The sequence below is a fragment of the Schistocerca piceifrons genome, chromosome X (genome assembly GCF_021461385.2).
Source record: "Schistocerca piceifrons isolate TAMUIC-IGC-003096 chromosome X, iqSchPice1.1, whole genome shotgun sequence".
NCBI lineage: Eukaryota > Metazoa > Arthropoda > Insecta > Orthoptera > Acrididae > Schistocerca > Schistocerca piceifrons.
Window position 1 is genome coordinate 802909079 of NC_060149.1, and position 27582 is coordinate 802936660.

General features: G+C 37.6%; 1 protein-coding gene across 5 annotated transcripts in view; it reads left to right on the forward strand.

Moving 5' to 3' along the window:
• Positions 1-23525, forward strand: part of LOC124723103 (bone morphogenetic protein receptor type-2) — a 371581-nt gene extending 348056 nt beyond the window's left edge. For 4 of the 5 annotated variants that reach the window (XM_047248280.1, XM_047248279.1, XM_047248282.1 and 1 more), the window contains 2 exons: positions 17480-17602; positions 21671-23524. In XM_047248280.1, coding sequence (XP_047104236.1) covers positions 17480-17602; positions 21671-22965 — 1418 coding nt within the window. In that variant the 3' untranslated portion in view covers positions 22966-23524. Of the gene's footprint in view, positions 1-17479; positions 17603-21670 lie in introns of all 5 variants that reach the window. The other variant, XM_047248283.1, reaches the window with a different exon arrangement.
• Positions 23526-27582: the final 4057 nt, after the last annotated feature.

Consider the following 27582-nt stretch of genomic DNA (forward strand, 5'->3'; position numbering starts at 1 on the left):
TCAAATGAAACTGTTCTTTTAACAACATAATTAGACATCCAATAGCAGCCCATTCTTTCGGAATCAGATAATTTAGAAACAGTTTTACAGACATGATTGGACATGATTTCATTCCAGTGAAACAAAGGTACTTCAGGCAGCAGGGAACCAAACATATCCCTTGCAGATGTCTCTGTGGCCTTAATTTTGTCTCAGAGTCCTCTGACTGATGTGACAAAGGTATCATTCAGTTCTTGTAGATCAAGCAGAGTTTGACATATCTGACTGGAAGAATTATCTTGATTAATAACTTCCCGTGCTGCCTTACACTTACTTGAAATATCTTCTCAGTACCTTTCATGTGCTGCTTTTTGTGTTATATGAGCTTAGCTTTGTAATACTTTTTACTTCTAAGGTAAACACTGTAAATTGTATTTCTTTGCTCAGCCCTTCAATCATCCTCACTTTTATACATCCAATACAGTATGAGAATGTTTTTTCTAATTTGGCAGCTATTTTGTAAACCAGTTACTGTTTGCATTTTTACGTTTACCTGAGGAGCTAACTTTTATTAATAGGGAACATGAATATCATAAGTCTCCATATTTTTAAAATTTAAAAAAGGTCACCAAAACCATTTTCATCTCTAGTTTTTCCTGCTTGACACTCATATAAAGAGTCCCACTTTGCATCCTGTAGCTAGACAGTAAATAACCTAATATACTCCTCTCTCTGACCTCTTACTCATGCCACCCTAAATTCATTGGAATACATTGGTTGCCTATGATAAAGTGTTAAATGCAGTGGATTATGATATGTGAAAACTCCACCAGCCTGGCTAGCTACATATTCCCCACTATGTAAATTGACAATAAGATAATCTAGACATGCATCATTATGAGCAGGATACTTGGGTGTGCAATACAGGTTTAAGGATCTTAAAATATTGAAATGCACACAGATAACAACCTTTGTTTCAAACTTAAAAGTTTCTTAACCACTAATTAAAACTATTTAAAAAGTACATGTATATCTCCATTTGGAAATCTGTACAGGCTAACAACTATTATATTTTCTTCAGTCAGTGTTGTACAGTTAAACTCCTCATTTATTTATGAACAGTATGGTATCATGTCTAATTCTGAAAATTTTAGACCATGCTTGATGTAAATTCCAGCACCACCATCTTTTTCTGTGTTTCCTACACATTATGTCAGCTATGACATATCCTTGAGGAGCAAAAGTGTCAACTTCATGTCCTGTTAGCCAATGTTCTGATACACATATCACATCTACATCCTTAATGCTACAAAAATCCTCTAATTCTGACAGTTTATTTCTTATACAACAGATATTGACTTGTACCAACATAAATATGTAATCACTCCTTTCTTGAAGTACCACGTATCTGCATTTAGCATATCCAAATTACACACACTTTTAAGCTGAAACTGCTGCAGTGTTTACTTCTGCTAAGACAGCATTTTCAGCATTGCACTAGATCTTGGTAGAATTTACTGCCGTTTCTTCACATCGCATGCTAAATTCTAAAGCACGTCACTTTCGTCTTTCAAAGATGTAACTTGCTTAATACCTTGCTGAAGGTTTGATTCCATATGAGCCATATCTGAGATCTTATGATTAGCAAATATCTTTCCCAATCTCTTGATATGGAAATAATGTGCAGTATAAAATTGTTTCCTTTGTGTGATTATATCAATGTGTATTGCATTTTTAAATTTCCTGCATGCATTTGTACAGCTTTATTCATCTTTTATACTTCCTTCTTCACACAGGACCAGTTACCTATGTCATGACAATGGGGTACAGAAAAAAACTACCACATTCGCATTTCTGGATTTGTACAGTGTTCGTTTAAGGGAAAGCACGAAATATTTTGCATTGCTTTTTTGCTACATCATTTGTTCCAGCAAGAAAGACAAGAAGTCTATACTATTTAACACTGAAATTTTTCATGACTGATGCAGTTGCTGTCATGAAATTTGTGTCTGGCTTTACCATGCTTCTAATCTCACATCTACAAATACATCACAATTCAAAATGTCAATTTTAGATGGACTTGTTGTTGGAAGATTACTGTTACTCCCTCTATAATCACTGCAGGCATCTGTGGCATCTTTTTCACATTTCCTACAACTGACATTTTTTTCTAATGAGAGAGTTTGATACCGCAGGAAAATTTTTAATAGTCAGTAAACAAATACTGTTCATATCGTGTTATGTTGGTTATTTTTCTGTGGAGAAATACTTTTCTGTCTCACCTTGTTTGCACTGTCTTTGATCTTGCAATGTTGTTCCACACTGTCCATAGTTTTTGCACAATCCATATTAGAAAGTATTTGAAAACAACTTTCATTCACTTAATTTTCATATACTATAGTCTTCAGCAGTTTTCACTTTGTTGTATGACACCTTTGCCCACTTTCTGAATTGTCTAAAATAACCTGCAGAAAATTTGCCAAGTTTTGCTTTGATAGTGACTTGATTTGTTTCTCTCTGAAGTTTTGAGATACCCATTTTTATTTCACCAATAAGAAGTCACAGACATGAAATACATTTTTTCAGCTTTGTGTTTCGTCTTTACACTTTGCATACACTTGCTCTTTCACAGCTCAGTTCATGAACTTTTATTCTGACCATCATCTTAACCCTAGGCAGTCATGCAAACCTTTATTCATAAGACTTGACTTAATGACATATTCCTCTTTGAGGTAAAAACACACATCTTTTTGAAGGAAATTCTTTTACATGTGCTTTCAAAACATGGCATAGATCAGACTATATGTTACATTGTTGTAGACATAGCATATTTGAAAATACCCTGTATCGTATGATTTTGAAGCTCAGAAGTAAAATTTTGTGCAATTTCATGGACTGAAAGCTAGAAACCACAGAAGAAAACATTGAAAAATACTTAAAAAGTAACACACACACACACACACACACACACACACACACACACACACACACACACACTTAAAAAGGGAATGTTATAAATTTGTGGAAAAATTTCAGAAAAAAGTAAAAATGAAATGTAGCACCTATTTAGCTCCTTATGTAATTGCATGTGTGTGCATACGCTTTCCTTTAACATGTGTGTTTGAAAAATGTCACACTTGGCAGTCAGCATGCAATTATTCATCCTAGTTCAAGACAAAAGTGTACCTGACAAACCCTGGTCCCACCATTAGCTTTATAGAAATGTAATTAAAAAAAAGAGGCTCTGGCAATGTTCAAACTGCCTGAAATGTGGGCAATAAAGGGTAGTATGAACTCTGTGCTGTACCCGAACTGTCCCATTATCTCAGTGAGACAAAGCAATGCCATGGGGAACAGACATGCAGACTCACTGATGTTTGAGTCATGTTTGTGCCAAATATTTCTTTTTATTCCCATTTAAAGGATCAAACTGTATCCAATTTACACCTCCATGATGCGGTATCTTGTGAATTTCTTTCTTCTGCTGTTACCTGTATTTAAACATTAACGCATAACATGAACTTCTTACAGGCCAGTTTGTTGCATCCATGACACAAATGAAACCAATGTTAAATAATAGTGGGTACAGGAATATTGTCTGTACAAAAAACACAATAGGTAGGCTACATTGGGTTGCACATTGTGTCATGCACAGTAGTTCCACTCTGTACATTAGATATCCAGGCTTATCTTCACAGAGTCAGTACATACACATACGAGCAACGTTCCCTTTAGAGATGATGTTCAAAGCAACCAACTTGCACTTGCAAACACTTCACCTCTCATTAGATTATACTTTTCTGAACCCTACGGAACACACCTGCATCCACCATTGCCAAAATGGCTTGCAAGCAAGCTATTAGATCATGTACATCCATGAATGGAAAACTATACTTAATCCTTTAAGAGCCGGCTGGGGTGGCCGAGCAGTTCTAGGTGCTTCAGTCTGGAACCGCGCGACTGCTACTGTCGCAGGTTCGAATCCTGCCTTGGGCATGGATGTGTGTGATGCCCTTAGGTTAGTTGGGTTTAAGTAGTTCTAAGTTCTAGGGGACTGATGACTTCAGCTGTTAAGTCCCATAGTGCTCAGAGCCATTTGAACCATTTTTGAACCTTTAAGTGTCCTCATAAGTAGAAATCCAGTTGTTTAAGGTCTGGAGAACATGGAGGCCAGAACATTTGACCCAATCCATTTCCCTGGAAATGCTTCACTTAAATAGCTACACACATCCATTCCAAAGGGTGGCTGTGCACCATCATACTGAAACCATAACTGTTGCCGAATGCCCAGAGTAACATTTTCTAATGTGTCAGGCAAATTATTGCAAAGAAACATATGGTACTGGGTACATTCAAATTGCCTGGCATTAGGTAAAGGTCCAAAAGCACTCCTCCCATGGTTCCAACTCACAGGTTTTTGCCAAAGCATGGCTGGATGCCACATTCATGGGTGACATGTGGGTTGTGTTCTGACCAATAATTACTGTTGCAGAGGTGGAAAATACCTTCATGATTGAAGCTAGATTTGTCAGTCCATATCACGTTATTTATAAAATTTCCATTATCTTCCACTTGGTGCAAAAGCCATTCACAAAACTGTATTTGTACAATGTGGTCTTCTGGCTGCTGGTGTTGAGTTAATGTGTAACAAAATGGATGCAGCCCTTCATCATGAAACACTGGAACAACCAGTCTGTGGGATATCTAGAACTGCCTTGCAATATCACAGGTACTTCAGTGAGGTGATTAGTGAACAGTTTCAGAAATTACACCCTCTGTTTGTAGAGCATGTCTAGTCCTTGGATGAGCTGTGTCCATTACTTATGGACAAAGATTACTGGTTTCCCAGAAGCATTGCTCCAGGTGACAAAAAAACATTCTTATCGGGATGGCACCTTTCAGGGTACTGTGCAGCACACTTATAAGCAGCAGCCACAGCTTAGTTTTCAGATGTAGTCAGCACCAAAAGCATAGTGACATATTCATAATTTGTGTATTCCATAGGTAAACTGCCATACATGAACTTGAGAGGACTAGTTATGATTGGGCACTGCGCAGTTCATAGACACATGCAAACAGTTTAATGGATCCTACTGTCATGTGCCCCCCCCATGAACCATGGACCTTGCCGTTGGTGGGGAGGCTTGCGTGCCTCAGTGATACAGATAGCCGTACCGTAGGTGCAACCACAACGGAGGGGTATCTGTTGAGAGGCCAGACAAACGTGTGGTTCCTGAAGAGGGGCAGCAGCCTTTTCAGTAGTTGCAAGGGCAACAGTCTGGATGATTGACTGATCTGGCCTTGTAACAATAACCAAAACGGCCTTGCTGTGCTGGTACTGCGAACGGCTGAAAGCAAGGGGAAACTACAGCCGTAATTTTTCCCGAGGGCATGCAGCTTTACTGTATGATTACATGATGATGGCGTCCTCTTGGGTAAAATATTCCGGAGGTAAAATAGTCCCCCATTCGGATCTCCGGGCGGGGACTACTCAAGAGGATGTCGTTATCAGGAGAAAGAAAACTGGCGTTCTACGGATCGGAGCGTGGAATGTCAGATCCCTTAATCGGGCAGGTAGGTTAGAAAATTTAAAAAGGGAAATGGATAGGTTGAAGTTAGATATAGTGGGAATTAGTGAAGTTCGGTGGCAGGAGGAACAAGACTTCTGGTCAGGTGACTACAGGGTTATAAACACAAAATCAAATAGGGGTAATGCAGGAGTAGGTTTAATAATGAATAGGAAAATAGGAATGCGGGTAAGCTACTACAAACAGCACAGTGAACGCATTATTGTGGCCAAGATAGATACGAAGCCCACACCTACTACAGTAGTACAAGTTTATATGCCAACTAGCTCTGCAGATGACGAAGAAATTGAAGAAATGTATGATGAAATAAAAGAAATTATTCAGATTGTGAAGGGAGACGAAAATTTAATAGTCATGGGTGACTGGAATTCGAGTGTAGGAAAAGGGAGAGAAGGAAACATAGTAGGTGAATATGGATTGGGGGACAGAAATGAAAGAGGAAGCCGGCTGGTAGAATTTTGCACAGAGCACAACATAATCATAACTAACACTTGGTTTAAGAATCATGAAAGAAGGTTGTATACATGGAAGAACCCTGGAGATACTAAAAGGTATCAGATAGATTATATAATGGTAAGACAGAGATTTAGGAACCAGGTTTTAAATTGTAAGACATTTCCAGGGGCAGATGTGGACTCTGACCACAATCTATTGGTTATGACCTGTAGATTAAAACTGAAGAAACTGCAAAAAGGTGGGAATTTAAGGAGATGGGACCTGGATAAACTAAAAGAACCAGAGGTTGTACAGAGATTCAGGGAGAGCATAAGGGAGCAATTGACAGGAATGAGGGAAATAAATACAGTAGAAGAAGAATGGGTAGCTTTGAGGGATGAAGTAGTGAGGGCAGCAGAGGATCAAGTAGGTAAAAAGATGAGGGCTAGTAGAAATCCTTGGGTAACAGAAGAAATATTGAATTTAATTGATGAAAGGAGAAAATATAAAAATGCAGTAAGTGAAACAGGCAAAAAGGAATACAAACGTCTCAAAAATGAGATCGACAGGAAGTGCAAAATGGCTAAGCAGGGATGGCTAGAGGACAAATGTAAGGATGTAGAGGCTTGTCTCACTAGGGGTAAGATAGATACTGCCTACAGGAAAATTAAAGAGACCTTTGGAGATAAGAGAACGACTTGTATGAATATCAAGAGCTCGGATGGAAACCCAGTTCTAAGCAAAGAAGGGAAAGCAGAGAGGTGGAAGGAGTATATAGAGGGTCTATACAAGGGCGATGTACTTGAGGACAATATTATGGAAATGGAAGAGGATGTAGATGAAGATGAAATGGGAGATACGATACTGCGTGAAGAGTTTGACAGAGCACTGAAAGACCTGAGTCAAAACAAGGCCCCCGGAGTAGACAATATTCCATTGGAACTACTGACGGCCGTGGGAGAGCCAGTCCTGACAAAATTCTACCATCTGGTGAGCAAGATGTATGAAACAGGCGAAATACCCTCAGACTTCAAGAAGAATATAATAATTCCAATCCCAAAGAAAGCAGGTGTTGACAGATGTGAAAATTACCGAACTATCAGCTTAATAAGTCACAGCTGCAAAATACTAACACGAATTCTCTACAGACGAATGGAAAAACTAGTAGAAGCCAACCTCGGGGAAGATCAGTTTGGATTCCGTAGAAACACTGGAACACGTGAGGCAATACTGACCTTACGACTTATCTTAGAAGAAAGATTAAGGAAAGGCAAACCTACGTTTCTAGCATTTGTAGACTTAGAGAAAGCTTTTGACAATGTTGACTGGAATACTCTCTTTCAAATTCTAAAGGTGGCAGGGGTAAAATACAGGGAGCGAAAGGCTATTTACAATTTGTACAGAAACCAGATGGCAGTTATAAGAGTCGAGGGACATGAAAGGGAAGCAGTGGTTGGGAAGGGAGTAAGACAGGGTTGTAGCCTCTCCCCGATGTTGTTCAATCTGTATATTGAGCAAGCAGTAAAGGAAACAAAAGAAAAATTCGGGGTAGGTATTAAAATTCATGGAGAAGAAATAAAAACATTGAGGTTCGCCGATGACATTGTAATTCTGTCAGAGACAGCAAAGGACTTGGAAGAGCAGTTGAATGGAATGGACAGTGTCTTGAAAGGAGGATATAAGATGAACGTCAACAAAAGCAAAACAAGGATAATGGAATGTAGTCTAATTAAGTCGGGGTGATGCTGAGGGAATTAGATTAGGAAATGAGGCACTTAAAGTAGTTAAGGAGTTTTGCTATTTGGGGAGCAAAATAACTGATGATGGTCGAAGTAGAGAGGATATAAAATGTAGGCTGGCAATGGCAAGGAAAGCGTTCCTGAAGAAGAGAAATTTGTTAACATCCAGTATTGATTTAAGTGTCAGGAAGTCATTTCTGAAAGTATTCGTATGGAGTGTAGCCATGTATGGAAGTGAAACATGGACGATAAATAGTTTGGACAAGAAGAGAATAGAAGCTTTCGAAATGTGGTGCTATAGAAGAATGCTGAAGATTAGATGGGTAGATCACATAACTAATGAGGAAGTATTGAATAGGATTGGGGAGAAGAGAAGTTTGTGGCACAACTTGACCAGAAGAAGGGATCGGTTGGTAGGACATGTTCTGAGGCATCAAGGGATCACCAATTTAGTATTGGAGGGCAGCGTGGAGGGTAAAAATCGTAGAGGGAGACCAAGAGATGAATACACCAAGCAGATTCAGAAGGATGTAGGTTGCAGTAGGTACTGGGAGATGAAGAAGCTTGCACAGGATAGAGTAGCATGGAGAGCTGCATCAAACCAGTCTCAGGACTGAAGACCACAACAACAACAACTGTCATGTGATAGGTTATTGTCATATGACAGAATGCAATCTATTCAGTGAGCTACAATGGCTGTAAAGTTGTGAGGGTTGATACACGCTTCTCTGTATATTCCAGTGCATGATGTGACAGTATTACCAGCTTCTTGTTTTTATACATGTGTTTTCAAAATGCAACTGGTCTGATTTTGCTAGATAAACTTTTGTCTTGAGTCTGAATGAGGAATCTCATGCTGACAAAGGGCGGCATTTTTTCTTCACCCTGTATGCATATGTAGCCATTCAACTCTGTTCATTGATGAGTCACGAACGTTTCAATCAAATGATTGTATATGACATGCAATGTAACAATTAAAAAAAAAAAAAAAAAAAGACTGCCTGAACACACCATGAAGGCCCAACGGTATTAACCGGCTGGCATGTCGTCCTCAGCCCATGGGCGTCACTGGATGCGGATACGAAGTGGCATGTGGTCAGTACACTGCTCTCCTGGCTGTATGTCAGTTTACAAGACTGGAGCTGCTACTTCTCAATCAAGTAGCTCCTCAGTTATGTGACAATAAAGATTCTAGTCAAGGCCATTCAGTTCAATTCTATTCTATTTTATAACTAACTAGTAGGACTTCTTCAGTTGCATATTACATCTCTACTAGGAGTCATAGTGAGAAGTGATTCTGGACCTGAATTCTTCCACAGTTGCAGCGAATGTCTGCCTCAGCTAGCAGCAGACCCCATTTCACCATATCAATGTTGCATCTAGAAGTCACTATCCTGATGCAGTTCAGGGTTCTTCATATGGCATATGGCTGATTCTTTTCAGGGCCTGGCTCTTCCTTAGCTGGGACATATTATCTACCTCATTATTTTCACCATCTGACAATTTCAGTTGTTGCAGATGACTTTGAGGATGTGGTTACCCATGAAGAAATTTTTCATGTATTTTATGTGTCTTGATGATGGTATGTGTTCATAAAGCATATGACTAGAAACTCTGTCCTGTTTGCTCTTCTCCATATTTGTGTTACCTCTTGTAAGATATGCGGTGGAGCTGTCCATAGTAGTGGATAGAGTTTGTGGACTGAGGTTGGATTGAAGAATTGATTCACTATACATCGTGTGATCAACAGATATGATGAATAATTTTATCAGCGAGAAAGTAAGAAGGCTATATGAAATTTTGTTTAATCTTCCTCAAACTACTGTCCTGAGACAGCAGTGCACTGAATACAATGATCAGGCTATTGGACAAGTTACACTGAATGGCTGTAGCATCAGTAGCTGCTGCTGCACCACAGTGTGTGACATACTCTGCTGCAGATACCCACAAAGCCTGGGCTGCTGCGCTGAGTGCGTAAGAATTCACACTTCATGTTTTGCTTGTCAGTTTCCAAAGGATATTATGCTGGGCAAGCCAGTATTGTTGGTTTGGGTGGTTTAGCGAGATCATGGGTCCATCAGATTAGGAAAGGATGGGGAATGAAATTGACTGTTGTCTTTCAAAGGAACCATCCCGACATTTGCCAGAAGTGATTTAGGGACATCGTGGAAAACCTATATCAGGATGGCCAGATGTGGGTTTGAACCAATGTCCTCATCAGTATTTTTCCCAAGTACTTCTGTGTTGGACAAGTTTCAAGATTGTCTTCTCTCCATTCTAACTCATGTGCTCATTTCACTAGTTGTTTAAGTAGAAAAGAGGTGCCTGTATCTTTATGGGGTCTGGTTTGATGTAGGTGGCTACAAAGTATCATGATACACACATCAGCAGAAGTTTGGCATCAGTCCTTTGTTTTGAAATCTATGGCACACAAAACAAAAATTGGCTCTGTCTCATGCGCATGTATACAGTTGTGGTGTGTCCAGAACACAAAAGACAAGGATTTGTGTAACAGCAAAATAATTTGTTTCCATGGAGGGTTTTTCATAGCACTCCTGAGAAACGTCAGTATGTGGAGGAATGTCCCCTCGCTCGGATGCAGACTTGAATCTCTCATGGCATAACACCAATGAAATAGTCCAAATTGTCCAACTCTACAGTGGGATTCTGCATAAATGATCATTGTCAGCATCCACAAACAGTTCATTTCAGTCGATCCCACACAAAGTTTACTGTTTCATCTGTAAAAAAACACCTGACACCAGTCCTTGCGCATCCATTCTGCATGATTTCTTGCCCACCTGTAACACGGTACATGGTGATGTGGTGTACAACGTGATGCTCACAATGGATACCAGGATTGGAGATTCACATCATCCAATTGTCTCCTAATAGTTTGATATGGTACATAATGTCCTGTAGCCTCTCTGAACAGTGAAATCACTTCTGGACCACTAGGCCCATGGTTTCTTTCATTTGACTCAAAAGTCATAGATATTGATCATCCACTGCATTTCCTGGATGTGGACAACCTGTGTGGTGTAGGTCTGTAACATAACTTGTCAATTGGAACTGATTCCATGTCTGCTGCACATCAGTTTGGCTCTGGTACACATTGAGCAACTTCCCTCTTTGACAAGCCTTCTGCACTCAACGTGCCAATGTGGACCTGATCATTGATCATAATTGTCCTTCATGGCATGATGAATGTTCACTTGACTGTTCCACAGATATCTCTGATGTGCTTCGTTTCAACTGAAATGCTGCAGTCTACACACAGGTAATGCTCAAGGTAACTGTGTGTATGTTTACAAACAATTTGAGGGGTGATCATCTAATTGCTGCTGTAACAGTCAAAACAGCAACACACATGTACAGCATATTGTACTGATACAAAACTTTTGTTGATGTGTTTAGTTTCTTCAAATTGTTTGTTAGCTGCTCTTCATTGTAGGCAAAAGGAAACTGTTGTGCTATAATTGAAATGTCACCCATGTAAGTGAATCACTTGATATGGTTTGGTGTAGGTTGGTCATGTGTGTGCACAGGGTGTAAACAGTAACTATAAAACAAAAAAAAGGTTGATTATGGAAAATAATTTATGTAGTTGCAAATTTTTGTACAGTGATAGGAGGGAGTGCCATGAACAACATTCAAAAAAATCCTGACCAGTGGAGGGTGATTGTAGGGGTGTGTTTTGTGACACTACTGGACTTTAACCTCAGTGGCATGTTTGATTGGAGCAAAAGTTCGAGTAGTTTATGAGCATTTAATTGAAGAGACATAAATTTACAGCAAACCTTAAAATCCTGAAAATAAAGCCTAAAAGCAAAATATTCTTTATTTTCAAGAAATGACAATAACTTCATGACTGTTTTTTAACTAATGCATTCACCATGCTGACTCTGCAGAACAGCAAACATATGGTATTTTTTCTTTACAGACGAGATGGTCCTTAATACATACAAGAAGACAATATTTACATTTTTCAAGACTGAAGTAACTGAATAAAATAGTCTACTAACATTATAAGAAAGGCAGTTACCACGTTAATTACTGTTGGCCACTAGTTGGCTCAGCAAAATGACCAACTTTAACACCTTTCTTTAAAGTGGACAATCCTTTAGCAAATAGTTTAAACAGTTATTTATTTGTCAATGGTCAAGTAGCACTTCGTGACAGAACAGAGACAAGGCCCACAATACAACTGTTATTTCAGACTGAGCAGTTCATTGACACATCAAAGACACATTAACTTAGAACAATTATTAAACAAGTCAGGCACTTAAATGGCCCACTTCCACTTCCGTTTTCTGTAACCAAGTCTGGCAGTGGGGCATCAATCACACAATTCAAGCACCCATCCCACAATTTCTGCTTATACCTCAATTTGACAGTTCACCTTCCTTTTTTCACGCATTGAGACAGGGCCCAGGACTATTTGCATGGATTCTTGGGAAGATTCTGTGATAATGACCACACTGGATTCTTTGCAGAGGGGAGTGGACTTCGCTGCACCTTGCACCAACCTTCACAAGTTGTAAACGGACACCGTACAGGCAAGCACTCCAATGTTGACTTTATTGGCCATGCTGTAGCTGTGTTGTCCAGTCCATATCACTGCCAGGCTGCAGCCACCCTGACTGACCATTCACGAGAAACTGTTTCCCACAGCTGTGCGTACATGACCGTCTGAGACAACACACACACTCTGTCCATGCTACTACCAGGCAAAGACCTTCACCAACATCATAGAGCCACTCTATGAAAATAGTGCAGGTCACTTTTGAGCATTTTTCTTGAGTAACTCAAAAACTGCAGCCTCTAATGAAAACATATCTCAGTACATAATTAAACTACATTCAATTTTTTATGAAAAAGTTCCAATTCATTTTTTCTAGGACTAATAGAAGGTGCAAAGAGAGCAAGAAAATATTAAAAATCTCATGTGACATACATGCATTGTATCTTATGTGGTTTTCCTAGACCAGATGGAGGTAGTTTCCCAGACGTGATGGACTGAAAATGTCACATATAAAATTATTAATCTCAACTTCCTCTGCGTCACTGTGGTACATTGTAAAAAGTTATCATTTACACCCTGTATACTGCACAGCAGTGGTGCTAAGGCACTTCCCTGAGGAAATTCGTTCTTCTTGTGTCTCCACATACTTTTGTTTTCCTGACAGGCATGCATAAAACTGCCTATCATGAAGGGTAGTTCAAATTAGTGATGTCAGCTACAATGTCTCATCATACGCTACTCTTTTTGTAACAGTTACCAGTATACAGTTCGTGGTATGCACCAGACACATCAATAAAATATACCTCTGTTATCTTCTTTGTGGGATGAATCATGATGGCCCTTTTTAAATTTTTATCATTTGTAAATTAGAGATTACAATGACAGTCAGTTAACTGATTTTACAAAATATGTTTTCTTTTGTTGTTAATGAAAAACAAAAGTGAAACCCATAATAAACAGTATTAACATACTTTCTATATAAAATAAGCAAATCACAGAGAATTCAGAAGTTTTTTGTGTTTGTTTCTCACTTTGTCATTAACTATGTAATAACATATCTTGTGTAAAAATATTAGAACTACATAACCTGGGCACCTGAATATTCTGTAAATAATTTTGAGGAATCAAAATTAACACTTCTATCATTTCTTATCTTCTGAGATACTCAAACATCACTAGTGCTTTTAATATGATTGACGTAGTTTTTCACACAGCACTCAAAACCTCTTGGAAAGAGTGGTTCAGTTATGGAACTAATTGTTAAGGTTAACAGCAAAATTTTCTCAGAAATAGCTAGATATAGTATTCTATTTTGTTTAATAAATAAATGAAATGCCATAGATTAGTTACAACATTTAGTTTCTCCAAATGGTAGAACAGTGACTTACACCTTAGACAGTTATGATTTTAAACCCCCCATTTGTTCACTGTGTAGCTGAAGCACTCCATTACACCCAGAGTTTACAAGTGAAACAGTTTATGGAAATAGGAGCAATCTGTGAGATGAACCAGTTATAAAAAGACAAGGAAGTGTGATGATTTCAGCATTTGATGCAAACTGGCACACAATTTCCCACGATGTGCAACAGGTTTCAGTAGAGAGTTCATATTATCAATACATTTAAAGGAATATACATGTGATTCATTGAACATCAAATCGTGGCACATTATATCAACAGATTTTTAAATTCTTGGTGATTTGTAGACATGGATTACAAAATCGCAAAGTATTTCCCCACCCCCCGGCCATCCCAATACCACTTGTGTGAGGGCAGTTTGAAGAGTTCATGGAGTCACCACCAGATGTCAGCACTGCCACAACAAGTGTGTGTGGTTTGAGGTTTTCGGGCGCTAAACAGCGTGGTCATCAGCGCCCATGCCACAACAAGGTACCCACAAAATAATAGGCCATCCTTTATGAGTAAACAGGTGATGTGTGAAGTGCTGTGGTTGGAGATCTGTGGTGATTTGTGAAGGTGAAAAAATCAATATTTGAGCAGTGTTTAAGTATTTCATAAAGAACAGTATATGAGCAAAAGATATTCTTACTGAAAAATTTTTTATCTGTGGGGATCTGCAGCTTCCAGATGTTTAATAAAAGTAAACACTATCCATAGTAAGCTGTAATATGATTTTTATTTAATCGTGTGATTAGTTAATTTCGACTACTTGTCATTGTCAAGCACCTGTAAAATCAGCATGGAAAAGCATTACATTTTCTGCATACATCACCATGTATAAATAACGCTTTACACACATTATATTAAGATAAAATGTTACTGCAGTTATAATGTGGTTGTAAGAAATTTGTGCAGTAATGTCTAATGTGAGGCGTGTAAAGTGTTATTTGTACCTGGCGATGTATGTAGTGCTTTTCCATGTTGGTTTTACCGGTGCTTGACAACGACAAGTAGTAAAAATTAGCTAATCACACGATTAAATAAAAATCACATTAGAGTCTACTACAGACTGTGTTTACATTTATTAAAATCTTACTGATTTTCACAGAACACACTTCAGTTGTTGCCAAATGGACAAACAAGTTTAAAATGGTCAGGACAGCTTAGATGATGATCCATTTAGTGCTCAGTCAAGATTTGTCACCACCACAGAAATTACTGCAAAAATACATAAAATGGTCGTGGAGGATCACCAACTGAAAATATGAGAAATTTCTGAAGCTATAAGGATTAGGAATGTCATCTGAACATACATAACACATTTTAACAGTCAAATTGGATAAGAGAAAATTATGTGGGGTGAGGGACATGTCTCCCCAGCGATGATGCCCATTGTTTTACAAGACCACAAAACTTGCCCATCATGCCTGGCAGAGTGTTGCCAACAGTTTGATAGATGGAACTGTTTACAAAATATTCAGGATATGCAAGATACATGGTTCATAGTGTTTATTATTTATACACACATCTTAAAATAAAAAATCACATTTTCCAAGATTTTGTTAAATTCACAGATGGAATGTGTAAGACAGTTCGTTCTCCAAGCTTATATTCTAAATATGGCATCCCAAATATGTGTTGTTCATTAAGCTCTTTTGTCTAAAAAAGAAGTTGAACTTATGCAGTATTCTGTAACTACTTCAAATAACGCAAAAATAAGGCATATTTTCCTTAACATATAATTCTGTAAGAAAAAACTAAAGTATTCATGTTATAAATGTGTTCTTTATCTTTAGATCTAAGTGCTGTGGTGCAGTTAATAGACCTACAGGAGAACTGTCGACAGCAGGATAAGCTGCTTAGGAATCCACTGGGCAAAATTTGATAGTTCTAGCAGAAAAAAACTGAAGTTGTATACAGGGTGTTTTTTTTCCCACCGTGTACAAATTCTAGAGATTGTTCAATGTGAGGATAAAGAACAAAAAAGGTCTAATGAATGTATGTCTGGGATTGCATGGTTTCCATGCTAGAGATCATTTATTCAATCATACTTTGTTACAGAGACTGCGGTCTAAAATGCACTGTACCATGCAACCACAGTTACAGTCTGCATGGTTTCCTCTTAGAGGGTGGAGTGTTCCTCATACACCATGCTGTAGTGCCCTCTCCAGCCATAGCAGTTGGTAATGTTGTGTCCGATTCACTTCTCATGCTGACTGCCCTTATAGTGGGTGTGATACAGCATTGTAGACAATGGTTCTGTATTCAAATTGAGTGCTTGTCAACATGGTGGTTACTTATGGAAAGGCAAGTGGCAACGGGCAGCAAGGTTGTATCAGGAGTTCTATCTCCACTGACAACAACGACAGAATTCAATGTTTGCAACATTGTTTCACTGTTTGTCTGAGGCAGGGTCGTTTCAGGAAGCAGGAACTCATGAAGGACGTGCCCAAAATGCTTGGACACCAGACTTGGAGGAAAATGTGATTAACACTGTGGAAGGCAATGGCTGCATCAGTGCTGGGCAGTTAGTCCACCAGTACAGGGTAAGCCAGATAACCTTGTGGAACATTCTTCATGACAATTGTTACTACCCTTATCATTTACAGTGTGTGAAGGGCTTAGACTTTCCACATCGGTAGCAGTTTTGACACCGGTTTCTTCAGCAGTCAACCATGAATGCATGATTTGCATCATCCATCCTATCCACAGATGAAGCCACCTTTACGCAGAGTGATAACTTCAACTTCCATAACAGTCATCTGTGGGATAGTTTGAGGAACTCCCATGGATAGTGACAGTGAATCTTCAGATTCAGTGTAGTTGGAATGTGTGGGCCGGGATAATAGGTGGCCATATTTTGGAACCAGCTTTCCTTCTCCATCACCTAACAGGCTGAAATTATTGGTGTTTCTTGCAGGTGAATTTGCCTCCCTTGCTGGAAGAAGGGTATGTGGCTGCTACATTATGGTGCTCCAGCCCACTTCACCATTTTCATCCGGATGCATCTCAATCGTGTCTTCCCTGGTCAATGGACTGAATGAGGGGATCCAGTTCTGTGGCCTGCTCGTTCACCAGATCTTGATCTGTGTGATTTATGGTTATGGGGCCATCTCAAAAGTATCATGTATGCGGAGCCCATTCCTGATGTACATACACTGGAGCAGCATATTCATGCTGCCTTAGACACTGTTTGGATGCAGCCTGGCCGATGTGAATGTATGAGACAGAAGTGGCTGCATGGTGTAGTGCGTATTACACCACAGTTTCTGTAACAATGTATAACTGAATAAATGGTCACTAGCATGAAAACAATGCATTTTCAGACATAAATTCATTAGAACTTTTTTGTTCCATATGCTCTAATTGATCAATCCCTAGAGTTTGTACACGGTGGAAAATATCACCCTGTATAAGTATGTACTAGCTGTGAGAATTTTTAAACCTTTATGACACAAATCAGAAATATAATTGTGAATGTAATTGCTGGTCTGAAAAAGAGGAATTTAAAAAACCTAACAGTCATGACTACCTTCTGTGTTCCTGTCTATCACTCCTCACTTTGTGGGAAATGTGCTAACAGTTGCACATCTGTGGTTATTAACATTCCAGCCACAGCCATGACTTCTATTAATGTGGCAGCTATTTGTGTGTGTGTGTGTGTGTGTGTGTGTGTGTGTGTGTGTGAGTGAGTAAAGTAAGATATTTTATTATGTGTGACAACATACTTTTATTAGTTATTTAAACCAGTGTGACACTGAAATTAACCTAATTATAATAATATTGTAGCTTACATCATTTTCTTTTGCCTAGATTATTCTGTTAAGTCGGGAAGTGGAACTTGTGGCAAAGATGCCTGCGAGTCCAATTTGTCTGAAGGCACTATTGAAACTACTGTGACAATATCTCCTTCAGATTCTCATGGAGAGTCTTCATGTAAGTTTAAAACATTTATTTCTATTGCTTAAAAAACTGGTTACGTGAAACAAAAAGTTGGAGACTTTGTTAGCCACTCTGTAGATATTCATGTGTTGTTTTACTTATATGCTTTATTGTGTGATTAAGCAGTAAATTCCTCTATGAATTTAAAAGGGAAAGTAACATACTGCAGCTTCATATAATTTCAACGAAAGTCATATGATATGAAAATATTTCACTTCTTGGACAAAAAAATACACCTGCTTTCTTCAACTACAGTATAGCCCAGTTTTATTGACTCCCTTTTTCTTTTAGACCCAACAAATTAAGCAATATTTACTACTGTTGCTTTACTATCACTTGTGTTCGGGCATTGCCAGTGTCAAAATACTTATGCACTTTTCGAATTCAGTGAATTGTGTCAAAATCTGTGAATTATGTGTTGAAATAATTTTGTTGTTTTTTAACATAAGTGCTGTAAATTTATTTTTTATACACAATGACAGAAAAATTGATGTGAAAACCAACTGCTATTTCACTTAAAAAGAAGAGGCACCTGCTTACGGGAGTTGCTGAAAAACAGAGGTTAAAAATGGAAATCTGTAAAAAATCGGGCATTGCTAACTGTAGATTGTCAGCAATAATTAAAAACAGAGATCCAATTACAACAATGTTTGAGTGCAGTATGTTCAAACCAGAGAGAAAGCATATGAGAACAGCTAAACATGTGGTTTGCTTGGTTCAGGCAAGGTATATCTCAGTGTTACCATATTGGTACTGGAAAGACCTAGTGAATTTGCAAAACAAATGAGTGTTGCATTCCCTTATCTTGGATCACCAATTTTATGAGAAAAGTGTAAAGTCACAATTATTGTCAATAATTGTGCAGTATAACTTGATGTTAAATTAAAATAATTTGTATAATACAGCCAACTGCTTGCACCAGGAATTAACTTGACCTGGTTTTGACACTGACTACGGGTGTCTTTATCAGAAAATCCAAAACAATTACATGTAGTGACAGATGAACAAATTTATGAGCAAAATGCTGTCATCATATAAAATAACTTCTTAAAATCATATTTAAAACCATATAAAAATTATGGATATTGGAACTGACATAACAGTGGTACTTGTCAGTAAAAATTATAGATACATGACATAGCACACTGTACATGGATAAGGGCTGTAAGAGGAAACAGGCACTGTGCCTAATTCCTCTTAAAGCTCACTGACAACACAGTACTCCCAGCTTCCTTTTACACTGGTGGGTCTGCCTCTCGTGACATCTGGTGGGCAGTTTGCATTACATAGGGGTTCCAGATATTTTTCGTCATATATTGTATCTAGCTACTACACAGAGGACCTGTGTTTGATCCCCAGTATAACCAGAGATTTTTCTGTACTAGGAGGACTGGAACATCAATAGAGGATGTCAAATTAACCATCTTTCAGCTGTCAATTATCAACCTTATTTTATTGGGAAACCAGTTTCAGCATTTTACTACGCCATCTTCAGGCCCTTGACAGACATGTAGAAATAATCTACCTCGCTTGTGATTAAAACAGGGACCAGCAATACTGGTACTGTTTTGATAACAAGCAAGGTAGATTATTTCTACATGTCTGTCAAGGACCTGAAGATGGCACAGTAAAATGCTGAAACTGGTTGACCAATAAAATAAGGTTGACATTGATGGCTGAAAGGTGTTTAATTTGACATCCTGTATTGAACAGTCGAGTCCCACAACCGTTGCTAAAAAGATTGACATACAGGAATATCAATAATTCCAACCTGTGAGGAGGACTGTGGAGTTACTTAAAGGAGAATTGCAGAAGCCAATTTAGAACTTAATTGATAAAAGACCAGTGTGCTATTGCATGTTCCTTAATTGTTGCTGCCAAATGACTCTAGCCAGAGCACGCAACAATAGTTAATCAGCGAGTCAATACACTTCCATTCTCCATTGGTAGGATGTCCAGTACAAACTCAAACAAATTACTGAAACTCAAATTTAAATGAGTAAAACTTTTCCTTCGGTCACAGTGTATTACTGTTGGAATTGGTGCCTAGATTATGAGTGTATTATGTCGAGCAACCAACTGAAAAGACTAATTGATTTGCAAAAGAATATATATTGTAGTAAATTACAAGGAATGGACTAGTGGAATTGGATTTTTAAGCTTGGTGAGAAGAAGTCACAGTATGACTGTAGACATGTAGGATCACGTAGAGTGAGATGGCATCCCAACTTACCACTGTAGACACGATGACAGTAGGAAGTAGATGAGGAAATGATTGATGTCTTTGATTTTATATCAGAAGGATGATGGTAATTATAAAAAATAGGGCAATAAAATAGTTAAACTTGTTAATTTTTGTCAACAAAAATGAAGCAGGAGTATGAGGAATAGGAAGGTGCAGTACAGGAATCATCATTTGTGATTTCTCATAACCTCTGACATAAATAGTATTTTATTCTGTGACACAGTTCCCTGTGTGTCATAAAGCTTAATTCTATTTTTGAAGTTGCTTTGTGCAAATGTGACAGCTCATAGAAAGAGTGCTGCAACTTTCCTTAATGTGGTATAGCTTGTTTATAACATTAAACTGCCATTGTATTAACACTCTTTTACATTTTTTTAATATGGGCTAATTTATTTAGTCATTCAAGATTTATTGGTATCAGGTTTCATTTTTATTTTTATCGTTATTATTTTCAGGTACGGATTTACTAATGCAGAAATCCAAGAAATATGCTGAATCTAAACTTAACATTTGCTTGTCATTCTTCTCATACTAGCCACCATTATTTAAAGTTTTAGTGAAGCATTCTGTTGTGTCATAGGGTGGTCATACTGATCTTGATTTCAGGGGAGGAAAAGGGATCTGGTGATGAACAATGAAAGCAGAACAATAAATTCAGATTGTCGACCAGGTTTGTGAAGAGTGTAATGCTCCAGTGAAGGCACAGAGTACAAGCCCATTGTATATGAAGGGTTTGGAACGAATCTACTTTGGCCATGTTAGGGGAACTGTAATATGTATTCATCTGAAGGTGTTAAGAAGATGAGCTGATAACTTAAATGAAATGAAATTTAAAATTAAGTGTGGTGTAGACCTCATGATAAGCAAAATGGGCTAAATCAATTAGTTTTTATCAATAGCAGTTTGTCTTAATATAAGTCAGCTAGCAGTTTCTCTTTTAATCAACTCATGTCTTGCATCCCCCCCCCCCCCCCCTCTGCAACACACACACAAAGTTGGAGAAAAAATAAGTTACAAAATTCACTAAAGAATTTGTTATTATTGACCTGACTAATGTCTCCTAGACTGAACCATCCATGTCATGCAACATAGTAGTTGTGCCTGAAACAATAGACTAAAGCAATTAGTTGTCGGTGAAGAAAATGCTTACATTTACAGAATGGATACTAAGACCCCACTAGCCATTGTCAACAGAGACTTATTACAAGATGTTCTTGCAATGTATCCATTGATAATGCTAAAGTGTGTGGAACCATAGACAGATCAGCTGAAGGCCGTAAGAGTGTGTATGGAAGAGTAACACAGAGGGTACATAGCACACACAGTTCATGTGAGAATGTCACAAAAATAGGTTGCATGGAAAGAGGTTACAGGAAAGATTTGGACTGGTTCATTAGTATATTGATTTTTTTTTTAAATTTAACGTGTACTAGGACAGAAAGGTACTAAGTATTCACTGAGGATATCATCATACATGAGGTTGTTAACTTTAATCCCACAATTAATGTTGTTGTAATAAGTTGAAAACACTCAGAACTTTACCATAGTAAGTGATTTATGCAAAGAAATTGAAGGCAGACATGCGTCTCATTGTGTCAGAGAACTGGTACTGCTAAAAAATCTACAAACCATGGTGAAGTGTGTATAATACATATGACTATTTTTGTAATAGTTAATTTCCTGAAACTGTTTAAGTAGTTTGAACTGGTTACTTTTTAGGAACTGATAAAGGTACAGACACTGAGCACTGTGGATTTTTTCATTTGCTTAATATTATGGTAAATTGTAAATACCATCTTGGTGACTTCTTTTTACAGATAAAAATTCAAATCAGACATTTGTTCCACCCGGAGGCACGCACACTTTTCCTTTGTCTTCTGGGCTAACTTCTTCAGTGCAACATCAGAGAGCATCACTGCAGCCATATCAAGGACGAAATCCATGCATGGAGAGGAATCTGATGCTGACAGCACCTTCAGACGAGGACTTAGCTTGTAATGGAAATACGTTAGTTGACAGGTCTTTCAAGCATGCTTCTGCTAGTAATTATTTAATAAACACTGCATTGTATGAGCCTCAGGCACTTGTTTCACATGATTATCTTAGTACATCACAGTTGACAGCTGGTAACAATAGCATAAGACCTGCAACACCCATTCCTTATGTGCAAAATGCTGTCTATGACACAAATTCTACATGTACCGGAATTCCAAAACAACCCAATATTCCTGGAAATGGCTCAGCTGTTGTTGATGGTGTAACACATACCAAAAGTTCACATTGGTCAAACTGGGGAAAAGGTAGTAGTAGATGGGAGGGATTTAAAAAATATTTGGATTCAAAAACAAAATCACTTTTTGGCATGTCAAAGGAACGAGAAGCCCATACTGTTGATTCAGGGAATACTGTTGTAAAGGAATTTGATGAGGTGGATGACGATGTGAAATCTAACTTATTAGCTCGCCAAACTTCGGTTACTGTAGCTCCTTTATCAAAAAGATCCCCAGTATTAATGGAAACAAAGGTTTGTGTTTCACCACCTGATAAACTTGTGAATGGTGTTAGTACAAATACTGGTGTAGTTACATCTGTAATGTCACCATTGATCTCAACTACAAATAGAAATGACAATGAAAATAAAGACAGCAAAGTGACAAAGAGTCAGAGACCATGTACATTAGCACTGACACCTGCAAAACCAACAATGGTGTGTGAAGATACGTCTGTTGCTGTGTCTCGCCAGAATCTCAAGGAACAGATCCATCAAGTTTTCCGCAACAGAAGTAATGAAAATGCATCTCGTTTAAAGGACCCAAATTTAAGGGTGAAGACTCCTGGTGATGTTCCACCTTCTGTTAGGAGAAACCGTGGTAAAGGAGGTACTGCACGGTTTTCATTATATGATGATAGAATGATGATTACTAAAGAATTCAGTAAAACTTCATGTGCAAATACAGATCTGAAAACTAATAGCAGTCAAATTTTTTCAAGCTCAGTACCAACAAACATTGACATTTCTTGTAGTTCAGAGATACTTGAAAAGGTTGTGCCCTATTCCTTGCAGAATGACAGAAAACTGAAACTTAGAAGTAATGACGCATGTAGCTGCTAAAACTGTTGATAAAACAAAAGATATTGCAATTGTGATATTATAAGAGCTTTCAGTAAATTGTACTTTTAAGCAAGTTTTGGGCTGCACAAAAGTTTCTGGCAACGTCAGGAGCTTTATATTTAGGTAACTTATGGGCTGTATAGAAGTTTCTGGCAATGTCAGGAGCTTTATATTTAGGTAACTTATGGGCTGCATACAAGTTTCTGGCAATGTCAGGAGCTTTATATTTAGGTAACTTATGGGCTGCATACAAGTTTCTGGCAATGTCAGGAGCTTTATATTTAGGTAACTTATGGGCTGCATAGAAGTTTCTGGTTGTGCCAGGAGCTAAATATTTTAAGAAACTTTTGGGCTGCATCAAAGTTTCTGGCAATGCCAGGAGCGTGATACATAGTGAGGATCATTACTTGTAATATAGTTGTAACTTCCAAAGATTTAAGTAAGGCCTCCTGTGATTAATGAAAGAAAGGTACTGCATTGTTTTTCTTTATATTTGCTAAGTTTCTTCAGATCTCCAGTGAATATTTCATTTTGTCTGTAGCACTTGGTTTTATCATTACTATTAAATAACAGATGTTGAATGCATTTTGCAGGGACTTATTGTCAGTGTCTGGAACTGCCACTTGTTATAGCTGAATATCATCAGTTTTTCTTCATTTTCTTGTGGCTCTGCAGTCTTTCATTTGTGTCATCAGTTCATAATTATGATTGAACTGAAAGTGTAAAATAGCTTATAGCAGTTAGTTGCAACTGATTAATATTTGTTTATAATATTTTATCATTTTGTAGAGAGATTACTTCTGTAACTATACATCCTTGACAGAATACTGCCTTTGTTAGTCACCATTTTAGACCCACAAGCTATTGTACATAATCTGCTATGATTTCAAGTGTTTCTTGCTATGTAAGTTATTTTCATCCCAATTCATCAGAAAGGTAGGGGGGGGGGGGGGGCGGAGAGAGAGAGAGAGAGAGAGAGAGAGAGAGAGAGAGAGAGAGAAAACAGACATAATGTTTATGTTTAAGTGTTGCATTGTCATACGGAGATCATTCATTTAGAATGTTGTATAAGTAAGTGAATGTATTCCATATTCTAATTTTATGTGAAGACAAGTAAGGCAGTTCCCATTTTCTACTGCTTGTAAGGAAGTATGTGATGCAGTTTCACACTGCTCATCCTTCAACTGACAGTTAAGCAATAGCAGTCCATGAACCAAGAGCAAAATGTTGAGGTTAAATGATTTATCTGGGCTGTTATAGTTAAGGCCAAATTTTCCAAGAAAATTCAGTTTCAGTTGGAACAAAATGCTAACCTTTTTTCTCATATTTTTGGTCCATCACAGGTACTCTGAGCACCAGTTGTTGTGTTCTCTCTTTATGTTCTGAAAGACTCTTGATCTCAGACAGAATTATTCATGTAACCAGCAAGAGATGCAATTGCATGTGAAATGACAAATGAACTGCAAGTGAAAAATTACTCTTGCTGTAGACTCAAATAAATTTTACAGCTTATCATGCTTATTATTTGAACTGGGGCTATTCCTGTGGTCTGAAAATAGTTAAGTCTCATTGGCATTCAGATCTGTAATTACAGCATTGTAATGTGTAAATGGCACATTAACAGTTTATGAAATTGTATGACTAAAGAGTGTTCTTAAATTCTAATCGAGTTTTACCTTTGCATCCTGCCAGTTCAGAAAGATCCTAAATTTTGTGAGTGGTTCAATGTATATTCATACCCAGTGGTCAAATTTTATGACAAAGTGATGATCGTGCAAATTTAATTGCAACAAAAAGAGGCATAATGTTTGTGAAAATAAGTGAAGGTTCAAAAATTTTTATGACTGTGGAAAGTAATGGCTTTTCAGTGAAGTGTCCTTAGTTATCTCATTTTTCAAATAGTTTTAATGTCAAATAAGTTTCCAATTCATGAGTTTGCTGTTTTGAAGTGTCCCTAAGTGCTGTCTGTTTAAAGTTTTCTGCATTTTAATCACTCCGTCTTCATGTACTGCATTTTAAGTATTCCATGTCTGTGATAATGTTACCAAAATTATTAATCCAAGAAGTGATCTGGCACGCGTGTCATTTTGTATGGGAGCGGGCTTTAAATATTAAATTTTGTTTTTTATTCTCAGTAACTGGCAGAATATCACCTGGAGGGGATCTTTTGAATGTAGCAACTTGTGGAAATTAACTTCTGAACTGATGAGGTAGTGTTTACATAAAATTGCACTTTCTCATTTTATGAAGATTTTGTAATCTTCATATGTTGTGTACTTTCATTATTGACTGAAATTGGATTTTTAGGTAAAAAGTTTTGCTGAGTAGTATCAGAGGAAAACTCAGTCGACGAAGTAATAAATTATGGCACAGAATTGCTTGCAAGTGCTTATCTTCAGGAGGCAATATATGTAGCACTGCTAATAGACAAATATAAAAGTAAAAGGTGCACATTTTCTAGCTTTCGGAATTAATAGTTCCTTCGGCAGGGAGAAGAGGGGTATATGCTTTTGCACTCCATTTACTTTTATGTATGTCTATTGGTGGCATGATATATTTACTGGCCAGCAATTCTCGCTCATAATCTATTAGTTTACTGAATAGTGTTATGGATAAAAACTTGTAGCTAACTTTCCTCTTCTCACTATATATTCTTGTTTTGTACTGAGTTATCTGCTTTTGTAATCTAATCATAATTTTATGTTGCCTAGTGAAGTATATGGCTTCATGAAATTTTTGTAACTGTTATAATCCAAACATTTTGAGACTTTGCTGCCATAAAAATCACAATTTCATTTTAATAACATAGTGTCATATAATGCATGTAAGAAGTATGTGAAGCTTTCTAGTATTCAGGGAGAACTTTTGGATAAGATATCATATAAGAAATAAATCAGTATATTAACATTTCATTCAGGTAACATTTGCTATAACGTTATTTCTCTAGTTCTTTATTTACAGTTTCATATTGTCACAGTTATGTTATTGCTGACAGATTACATGTCATGGAAAAGGCCTTATCCAAAACTGTTAACACCTTGTCAGAATCTGATTGATTCATTATGTGTGTTGTGGTACACAAAATTCCATTTGGGACACACAGCCAGTTTAAAATTTCTTTGATTTGTTTAGGACATGCCTCCATGGAAAAAAAACATCTTTCTTGTGTTCCATGTTTGCCAAATCATAAACTCAAATGTATGTCTACCAGACACTTTTCCCTTATACCTTACTCAGTTTGTTAAGAAAGCAGTAGATGAAAATAGGACTCCTTTTTACAAAATTAAAATACTAAGTGAATGGAAAGGCAATTTCATTAATGTTGTATGTATACTAAAATGTTTGCATTTGAGATTTGTGGATAGGTTTTGATCCTCATCATGCATCCTCCCAATATTTAACTTATTTCCTGGTTTTACTCTCATAAAAATATGGATTTATTGTTGAAATTATTGAAAAAATGATAACAATGAAATACCCTGTACAGACCAAATACGATTCTAGGACTGATGAACGAGCTCTCTTATAAGGATCATATTGTGAATACACACCACATTCAAGAAACTGGAAGAATCTTTGGCATTCAAAGTTCTGTTGTTTCTCAATAGCTGGGTGAGGAGTAGAAAGACAAGCATATACACTCATCGGCTGTGATCTCATGAGTGCCTGAGATGTGAATTGATGGTGTGTAAGTTAATAAATCTTCTGGAAAGTGGAGGTGGCATTAAACAAATAGGATAAAGGAAAGATTGGGTTTGTTTTCAGGAAAAATGGGAAGGATGTTGCAGTTAGTGAGGCAGGGACAAACTTGTCAAGCTGTTTGGTAATGTTGGATGCTGGTAAAGTTATAGATGCAAGATGGCAGAAAACAGCATTCGTATGTGGAAAACTGAGTGGAAAAGGCAGAAAGAAAACCATTTGACAGGGAAACAATGGTAACTGGTTGTGGGCAAATGTGGTGATTAAAAGAATTAGACAAAAGTTGAGGAAGAAAATATGAGGAGCAAAATGGTGTTGTTTGTATGATCAAGGGTCAGGGAAAAAAACATGAACTAGAAGGCCTATGAAAAGTGAACAGAAATGCATATGAATGTGTTGAGTACTTAGGACTACTGTGAATGGGCAGAGGATGTAGATTAACAGTTTAATGTGAGATTGGTGATGAATATTTAGAGTACATTTATTATTCTCATATATGCAACTGAATGCATTTAAAAGGGGGGTTGGGGATCAAGTAACTCCTGTGACACAGCTGCTATTTTGTTGTTATTATTAGTGTTGTCAAGACCTGTGTTTATAGTCTGTAAATGGTGCACTGTAGCCGTGGGAACTATGAAGTGGTGGTTATGCGCACTGTTTGTAAGTTTGTCACCACAGTTGACTGGACAAGGATTTTAAAGAAGTTGATAAACGTAGAAGCTGTGCTCATAAGTGGTCCTGTATTTCATGAGGCTGCAAGAGGAATTAAAGAAGAAGTTGGCAGATAATAGGTGTATACCACAATTTTTACATTGAGGCTGTTGGTTGATGTGTGTGCAATTCAGGGTGTGGAGGAGGACAGTAGGTTGAGAGACAGACAGAGAGAGAGAGAGAGAGAGAGAGAGAGAGAGAATATGG